The 9564-nt window shown below is 35.2% G+C and overlaps 1 protein-coding gene across 2 annotated transcripts; it reads left to right on the top strand.

Annotated features, from left to right (window-relative positions):
- The first annotated feature begins 899 nt into the window (after positions 1-899).
- LOC145233658 (NACHT, LRR and PYD domains-containing protein 12-like) lies at positions 900-9434 on the top strand. 2 transcript variants are annotated; one of them, XM_080098433.1, is made up of 11 exons: positions 900-1382; positions 2021-2086; positions 3186-3251; positions 3342-3422; positions 4646-4760; positions 5364-7141; positions 7357-7518; positions 7698-7859; positions 8216-8377; positions 8677-8811; positions 9168-9434. In XM_080098433.1, exons 1-11 carry the CDS (start codon positions 909-911, stop codon positions 9186-9188), a joined length of 3222 nt encoding a protein of 1073 aa, XP_079954559.1. In that variant the 5' UTR covers positions 900-908; the 3' UTR covers positions 9189-9434. The 2 variants fall into 2 exon arrangements, with proteins under 2 accessions (XP_079954559.1, XP_079954558.1); XM_080098432.1 differs by having other exon boundaries at positions 4643-4760.
- The last annotated feature ends 130 nt before the right edge of the window (positions 9435-9564 follow it).

The raw sequence follows: 9564 nt of genomic DNA, 5'->3' as shown, positions 1-9564 counted from the left end.
GTTCAGGTTCACTTGGTTTTGTTTTTAAGGGATCGGGTTCGGTTAAGGTTTTTAAAAATGTATATTTTCGGGTTTTGGTTTGGCAAATTATCCGGGCCAAACCGGTTTGCGGTTTTTAAACCGGTTCAAATTTTCATTTGTTTTAATTTAATTCTACCCATCATCTACCTTGCCTTATGAAACTCCAAAAGAATTTTGCCTCTGCACTGTTATTTTTGACACGCCCTATAAGTGTTATCTTGCGCATTCTTCAGTGCGCTGTTTTCAAAAAATCACAAAATAGAAAACAGACTGCATTTTTTACTGGTTTGGTTCTGGTTGGGGTCCAACGCCAAACAAAATATGGGATTGAACTCCGGTTCAGGTTTTCCGAAAAACGTGATTAGTGGTTCAGGTTCAGGTTTAATGAAATTAACTGCTCAAGCTGGTTTGCGGGTTTGGGTTCAGTTCCGGTTCGACTCCCTGGTATAAGGTACATGCCATTTTTATAGAAAAAAAGGCAAATGTGTGGCAACAAGAATTAACTTAAACATGTTTTTTTGGATTAAGTTATTTGTTGTTTAGGAATGACATTGTACCACAAGTGTTGTGTGTAGTTAAGTGGTAAGCTTTAGTTGCCATGTCATTGTATTTGACGCTTTCATTGTGACAAACTGCTCAAATTACAGAGTCAACAAAAATCATTTACTTAAGTACATCTGTCCCAATAAAAAACACACAGGGTGAGGACTACGCAACAAGGGAGGTCTTTAGATCAGTCGTATGTGAATAAAAGAATAGTGAGGCTTGCTAAGGCTCAGTTGCTTGTAGTATTAGCATCATTACTTCCAAAAAACTCTGTATTATGAAGATCATATAAGTAATACGATTTCTGAATAATGTTTTTGGGTTGCAGCATTTATTAAATCATGTCACAATCAGAAAAACTTGATATTGCTACACTCTGGTTAGAATTGTCTGGCCCTGCAACTGATTATGCTTCTTCTGTTCTTCCTGGAGCAACAGCAGGGCCTTCTGCACTTTTGCCAAACATTAATCCTAAAAGTGCAGCAAGAATTCTGGAAGAAATTTACATCACCATTTGGTCAAGAGACTCATTCATTCAACATTTTGAAAAAAATCAGAAGTTACGACTAAAAGTTGTAGCTAAAAAAAATGCATCAATAAAATTGCTCAACCAATGTCATAATGGGGAACTACTGTTGCACTTGAATAACAGCATCACAGCTGTTTCTAAAATTTGGGAAATAAAATGTGGTGCTGTCAATGGTGTTTCTGTCACCAACATGGAAACAAATTCTGTAAGCACTCAGAAGTATGATGAGATGATGACACAATCTCAATTCAATATCATGAAGCTTGTGAAACAAAATGCTGATAGGGTAAGGACGTTTAGTACTTTATCAAGTTTTTCATTAACTTACAATTTGTGTAGCACCAGCCTTGCAAAAATACAAAAATACTAGTGTTTATTTTTTTTTTCAGAGTGCAGTAAATACACTAATTCATGCATGTTTATTACAAAATATATGGAAAAGATACTTTTTCATGGTTTCTTTTCCTGTCAAGGATGGATAGCTTTTCTGATGATGTTTACTAGGCAACTGCAACCTAATACTCATGTGATAGCTAACACGTCTCCCATTCATCACGCTGTAGCTAGAGAATACAATCGACCATTGCTACAAACAATGTGCCAGATCATGTGATTGTATCTTACAGAACATCAATGCACAAAATCACAAAACATCTAAACAACCAATTACATTCTCTAATGAATGTCTCTAATGATTTTTGTGCACAGTCCACAGATAAATTTTGCAATATTATGCTGCTGTGATTCACATCACAGAACAGAATAATACTTGTAAAATTCGTAATTTAAACTTTGCCAGTATACACAGGGGTTTCTGAAAATGCATTCAAACATAAAATTTAAGTTTAGCAATTTTTAGAAGTCTGCTAAAAAATCATAAAGATTGTGATGAAATTATTATGTTATTGTTTTGGATTTACCCAGATCAGACACCCTTGGGATCGTGCGTCATTTTCTTTAGGAAATACACCAGTGCTCGATGAAACCAAGGTAAACTAAATCAAATTTGCAATTAGTTTGTGTCGTCTAAAAATATGGTTTTATTTCACCTGGATGTATTGTCAATTTGTTACTTGTGTTTGTTTTAGCCCAAACAGATCCTACAATCTCAATATGGAGAAAATATATGGCTGATGCTTAAATGTGGCTGATGCTTTAATCACATGCACCCTTCCTTATCACAATTTTTATCACACCATTTATAGTTCCTGTATGAAATGTTTTTTATTTTATTAGTGGATGAAATAATGTTGGTTTCTGCTATAGGGAAGATTTGAATTTGTTTGCTTCATCATTATTCTTTCCTATAGAAGAAACTCCTTTTTACGATTTTTTTCTTTTGCCTTACACACCCTCTTTCCTTAAAACAAATGGTTAGCTTTTTGTCTGCCGATGTTGACTAGGCAACCTGTAACACAATAGTCATGTGATACTACTCTAAAACAATGGACACAAAAGACAACCTTCAAACCACTTGATTCACACCACAGACCAGTCATCATACATGTGCTGTGACTACACAATACAAAGAATTTTACTGCAGCAACTCACCATATTTGTCATCTATGACATTCATTGGCCAGTGAATGGAAACTTCCAGAACACTAATGTATAATACCACAATAAAATTTGTACGGTACATTCAGGGCTTTCATGCTTGTTTTGTAAATACTTCACTAATAACTTTCTGTATCCATGCATTTTTGTACACAGTCTCACCAGCTATCCCATACAATAGGTCAAGTTCAATCCATTCTTCAATTGAATGTAATTTGGATAGCTTGTTTGCAGAATACCATGATTAAATTTGTAATGTATCAAGCTACCAAGTTTGACATCATGGCACAAATGATATTTGTATCTGCATAATTTACATTTTACATGTACACACTAGAGTTTCTGCCGGCAGAAGCACCCAAGTTACCAAAAATGCATTAAAATATAAAACGGTAGAGTGAATGTAAACCATTGTTATAGCACTGTCAATATCCGCTAAGCTACCCTCTCAGTTTTAGAACTCTGATAGTTAATATAAAGAATCATAAAGATTGTGATGAAATTATTATGTTTTTGTTTTGGATTTACCCAGATCAGACCTCTTTTCGGCCCTGCAGCAATTAAAGCACAAAATACAGATCTGCTTGATGAAACCCAGGTAAACTTAATCAAATTTGCAATTAGTTTGTGTTGTCTAAAAATATGGTTTTATTTTACCTGCTTGTATTGTTACTTGTGTTTGTTTTAGCCCAAACAGATCCTAGAATCTCAACCTCAGCATGAAGAAGACAAAAAGGAAACCACAGAAACCCAGAGGGAAACATCTCAGGTAGAAATCGCATGTGGCTATCATTGTACAAAATCATTGCAAATTCGGTTTAATTGCTAAAAAAAAATTTCTGGTAAAATCTAAACTACAAATTCAAGCAATGTTCAAAATTCAGATTAGGATAATTATTGGTGTGTAGTAGGGTTAGTTTGGTTATCAAAATATAGATATACTGATATTCTGAACTTAGCTATCCAGTTAACCGAAATAATAATGAGTCAATTACAATCTCAAATAACTGAGGATTATATATTGGTTTTAACAATACACCAATTTTCTTATTCCCCTCTTATGGTCATTTTTCCAAGTAAAAAAGGGCCCAAAACAGGGGTTTTGTCATTATGGCATATGAAATACATTTCAGAAAGCTTACAATGTTGTCACTTGACAATGTATGTATTATAATTATCTATTTGATTTGTGTTTCTTTGTGACATGTTGTGTCAATTTTCTGATAGGTTTTTCTAGCGGAAGGGAAAATGTAAAACAAATGAATATACTTAAATTGGACAACAGGAAGTTGTTCGCTCTAACTATATGGTCTCTTAAACTTATAAAAATGGATAAAACACTTGGGCAACAATATTATTTTGTTATCCAGTTAACTGACAAAAAATATCTCAGTAACAGAGAGCAACTCCTCAGTAAATTAGTTAAACGTTATGTGTATGATTTAACCTTGGTGCTTGGTACTTAAATATGGATGGTGCTGCTAAAATTCATGGTTGAAAACATGGTTAAATTTAGTCACATGCACTTTCCATTTTCCCTGTTTTGTTTCTACATTTCACTAGCAGAATAAAGATTGTATTGTTTCACTTTTGTGGTACAAATAATGTTGCTTACTGTTGCTGTAACTCAGTGGTTCTCAAACTTTTTTAGCTTGCGGTGCATTGAAAAACTATTTTTTCTTCCGCGGCACACTTCGCATGTAAACATGACAAAAGTTGTTCTGGAAATATTCATTTTCAACTTTATAGTGGTGGGTAAGGATGCTTTTGATTGCCAATGACAAAGGTACGAGCTTTGAAACGTTGTCATGCACACCAGCATTTCGTCACAAAGTCTTAAACCGCCAAGGAATGTTTTTATTTTAACATAGGAAATATTTCGCGGCACACTTGGAAATCTCTCATGGCACACTAGTGTGCCGCGGCACACAGTTTGAGAATCACTGCTGTAACTACTTAGTGAAAATTCCCAACCTGCTATGATTTCAGCAGGAAACTGGCACATTTCACTGGGGACCCTCTGAGCAGACAAACATCTACACAGGAACTGTCAACCAGTTCAAAACATCTGTTAATCAAGAACCTGTTGTGGATATTGAAGCTTTAGGTATGTAATATATTTAACCGTTTTTGCAACAGAACCTAATACAAGATATGACGCATCTAAAACACAGATATGTGGTTGTGATAAACAAAAAAATGTGAAAAAACTTTTTCTGTTCTGTATAGAAAGGCCATTTCTTGCTTCACCTAAATACCAATATATTGGCTAACAAGTTGCAATTAAATATGGGAGATGCGGGACCATTGGGCATGAAGGACCTTTGGGCCATCATGCATTTCTCTCAAACTGGTCGCTGTAGCGAGTTCTCAGTCATACGTTAAAGTACTTGTGTTGCAATAGTTTTAAAGCTGTAACAACAAGAAGGTCAGTCACTTACAGAAGAAAACTGAATTTTGGTCCAATGGTCCCGCATCTCCCCTACATTTTGAAAAGTATTGTAATATTTTTTTTTACTTGAATTAATGTACAACATTATTTGAAATATCGGAGTTTACAAGAAAGTTCTAAGGGGTGGTTTTTGAAAAAAAGCTATGGTTATTTTTTCATTTATTCAGTCTGCAGTAGTAAGTTTGCCCACAGATACTATTTTCCAGAATTAATAACATTGTTTATGCTTACATTTAGTTTTTTGTGTTTGTTTTTAAGGACAGGAACTTAGTCAACAACTTTGGTCCCAAGCAAAAGCCCGTTCAAGCTACCTGGAGTGTCCTGTAGAAAATGAGAGGACCTATAAAATGGCACAGCTTGAGATTGCAGAAAATGCCTCTATGCAAACCAATGGCTATGAATATGAAACAAGTATTCAACATCGTGAGCAGCTCTTACAGAGGTTTAGTGAGTGTGCAGGCAACATATCAATAAATGAAATTTTTATTAAGTCAAAGGCACATGCAGGATCACAAAAAGCCAACCATAACCAAAATGTTGCTTTTCCATATGGCGTAACCATGGGTACTTCCCAACCACCTAATCCAAACATTGTTGGTGTGATAGGCCAAGCCGGAATTGGCAAGACAACATTTACAAAGATGTTGATCCAACAAGTATTGTCCCAGCAAATTTTGAAATCTGTTTCTTATCTCTTCTATATCTTTGTAAGGGAAATTGATTTTAAGAGAGATTGCAATGTTCTTCAGTTTCTTGTTCGAAGTGCTTTGCCAGAGTGGAAATTTACAGAAGAGCGTGATCATGCATTAATTGAACAAATAAACACAGATGCAAATGTCTTGGTTGTGATCGATGGGTTTGATGAAGCAGTGCGCACAACATCACGATGTGAAAAAATTTCTCTGTATGAGCAGACGTCCCCTGAGTTAATTCTTTTGAATTTAATGTCAGGAGACATTTTGCCATCAGCAAAAAAGGTGATCACTTCTCGTCCTGCTGAGATGTTTGGGCTCCATTCCACCGCCCGACCAGCCTTTCTGTTAAAAATCCTTGGCTTAAGCAAAGAGTCTCAAGATATTCTTGGTCAACAGATTTGTGGTGATTCTTATGAAGATCTGAAAATAAAATTGTACAAAAATCCTGATCTTTCTCTGTATTGGTATGTTCCTATCTACTGCATCATGGCTTTATCCTACTTTGCTAACACAGAAGGAAAAATTTCTGAATCTTTTACTTTTACTTCCCTTTTGACTATGACCTTCATTGATTATGTGACTACTGATCACATGCGGGGAAAAGAGGCTGAACTGGAAAAGCTTACCAATCTTGCTTGGATTGGAATATTAGGCAAAAAGTGCATTTTCAGCATAAGTTCCCTCAAGAAAGTTGGTCTAGACTACAGCTCAGTTCAGGCATTTCTTCAGATGGCCCTGTCCAAGGGTTTGAGAGTTAACATGAGTATTCTCCAAGGTGACCAGTTGATCTTTTTCTCCCACCTAGTATGGCAAGAGTACTTTGCTTCTATTTACTATTGTTTGATTATGCCAATTGATCAATTCAACCAACATTTAAAAAGCAATATGATTGTAAACTCTGGTGTTGTGCTAAAGTTTGTCTTTGGTCTTTTGAATCATGATATCTACTCTCAACTGCAATCAGTTTTTTCAGTCTCTTCAGAACTGTTGATGGCTAAAAAAAAACTTCTCTACTCACTTATGAAAGACTTAGGTTCGAAAACAAACAATTCTTTGAAGGATCTTCTTGAATATTCCTGTCTTCTGTGGGAAGCCCAAGATGAAAGCATGCTGCAAGCTTACATCACTGGAATCAACCCTGCTTATGTATCCACACCAATAACCTTAGAAGGGTCATTACTTCCCAGTGATATTGCTAGTTTATGCTATCTCTTGAGAGGGTTTCAAAACCAAAACACAAGTGTAAGAGGAATACACATAGCAAGTGGACCACAAAACAGATGCACCTTTATAGGTGATGCTTTTACCAGACTGGCCCTAGAAATCGGATCTGGATTAAAGGTAATTTAAGTCACCTTTTATTGAAATGGCTTTATTATCATGAAAAGTTTGAAAATGACTCTAATAGATAGATGAAGGTTTCAAGGGATTAATGTGTTTTATTTTTATTTTTTTGCAGTTTACAATTTTTTTACAAACAGCTCTGTACATTTTACTGCATATGTTCTGTCAGATTAAGAATGCATGTTGACCAAAACAACTTCATTTTACCTCAGCTTGAGGAACTTAAACTTTCTGGCTTTCGGTTTGGTGATGAAGGAGCAAAGGCAGTCTCAACTTGTGTGGCAACAGTGAAACAACTGCACATTAATAAATGCAACATCACCCAGAAAGGACTGCCTGAAATACGTGATAGACTGTTGCAGTTGAATGATCCAGTAAGTTGGTGTAATTGTTGCAGAAATAGTTGTTGAACCCAACATTGTTTTCTAATCGCAGTGTGATTTAATCTGACTTAATCCTAGTTTTACTCAACTTGTACATTTTGACCTGTTGTGACTTGTGACTTGTATAAAACTTCAAATGGACCAAAGATGTTTGTTACTGCATGCTTTAGATGACAGAACTTAACCTGGGTCAAAACAAGCTGACAGATTTTGGAGCAGAACTTCTTGCTCCCTGCATCCCCTACATTCAAGAGCTACACTTGGACAATTGTGACATCACAGAAGTCAGTGTGCAAACAATAGCCCAAAATGTGGTGCTATTAAATGGCTCAGTAAGTACAGTCTTGCAGATACTAATTCTAAAGATTAGTGTGATTACCATTAATTTGTAACATATTTTAAGTTTACAAAAATTGATGTAAATACTACATGTAAGTAAGCTGCAGGCGGGGCACACTTTTTTACCAGCAGGGTCACTGGCTAAACAAGCTAATGTAGCCACCTTGTGACACTCAAGTTTGTTAGGCGTAGCAGACTTATAAACCGTGTCTCACAAAACCTGATTGGTGCCTTGAACATCACATGTAGTAAGGTGACCCTATTGTTTGAAACAGCATGCACTGTCTTTAACTTACTTATCCGTTACTGGCTTGGTGCTTTTGTATTGATATTTATGTTGCATTTAAAGATTGAACTTCTAAATCTTTCTGGAAACAAAGTAGGCAACAAAGGAGCTGCTGCACTTGCTAAAGGTTTGCACAAAATAAAGCAACTCATCTTGTTTTTGTGTCACATTACTGAGGAGGGCTCAACTGTACTTGCAACAAAGGCCAAGAATCTACCAAGTCAAGTATGTTAGTATTTCTTTTTACAGGTGTAGTTCTCAGTTCTTTGGCATTCAGAAAACCAGAACATATTGTCAGTTTTACTGCAATATTTAGGTGCATTTTTCCATCAGGCCAAATAACACTTGTTTTATGCCTGATCACGTTTAGTTACTTTATGTGCTTGTTTAATCTTTACCAGTTTGTATATATGATAAGAGGCAAGCTGCAGGCAATTTTACATATTACAAGGAATTAAACCAACTCTACAAATACAAACTAATTACCAATTTAGGATTCCTGGTTGTATGTTATGCTGTTTCAGATGGATCTGTTGGATTTATCCGAAAACAAAATCGGAGATGAGGCAGTTGAGGCATTTTCCCACTGCAAAGAAAAAATAGGAACACTGAAACTAGTGTTTTGTAGCATGAATGCATCCCAAAAAGAACTATTGAAAGTAAGTCTTGTTATTTATTGAGCCTACTCGATTGTAAGCTGTTGCTTGTAAGTGTTTACTGTTTGTGCTGCTTACATGTTTGTGTCATATGAATACTATTTTTACATTCCCGCTTTTTGATTTACTTCGAATTCAAAATTGTTTTTACATGTAGCCATTATATACAAAGTGAAAATCTGTTCTGTTGGGTATAATTATTTGCGTGACAAACAATTGTTGACAAATAGTTGGACTATGTAACCATATAAAAAATTGTTCTTAAACAATAGTACCGAACTTTGTTACATACGGCTTACATTGGAGCAAATAAGGTATATATATACAGCAACTTGAGTAATACTTTTCTTCCTTTGTAGGACATAAATGTGGAATACTAATGCCGAGGGATACAGCATGTCGGACAACAAAAAATAACCATTTAATTTTGAACATTAGCTTGTAATTTATGTCAATATTTTTTATGTAAATGTTTTTATTTGTTTTTTTAGCCAGCCTAGTTTTGCACTTCTTTAGTTTCTACTTTGATGCATAACCCTGTCTTTGTTAGTACTTTGTAAAAACATGTACCATTTCGCTTATTGTACAAATTGTTTGCAATGTCTTGTTTAGAAACCACCTGTGTATAGACTTTCTTCAATATTCATCAATCGACAGTTTTCCTTTATATGCTGTATCGTGTTTATGCATCATATTCCAATGTTTTGATGTCTTGTATAAATCTATTATACACCAGTACATAGTCAACTTAAATTA

This window comes from Phallusia mammillata, chromosome 6 (assembly GCF_965637545.1).
Source record: "Phallusia mammillata chromosome 6, kaPhaMamm4.hap1.1, whole genome shotgun sequence".
Taxonomy (NCBI): Eukaryota; Metazoa; Chordata; class Ascidiacea; order Phlebobranchia; family Ascidiidae; genus Phallusia; species Phallusia mammillata.
This window is presented reverse-complemented; position numbering and strand designations above follow the sequence as displayed.

What these genes read in the sequence shown, in the direction of transcription:
- LOC145233658 (XM_080098432.1), top strand. Translation starts at nt 909, where the DNA reads ATGTCACAATCAGAAAAACTTGATATTGCTACACTCTGGTTAGAATTG. An exon ending in CAGTGCTCGATGAAACCAAG is followed by an intron (nt 2,087 to 3,185) that starts GTAAACTAAATC and finishes GGATTTACCCAG; the next exon opens with ATCAGACCTCTTTTCGGCCC. An exon ending in ATCTGCTTGATGAAACCCAG is followed by an intron (nt 3,252 to 3,341) that starts GTAAACTTAATC and finishes TGTTTGTTTTAG; the next exon opens with CCCAAACAGATCCTAGAATC.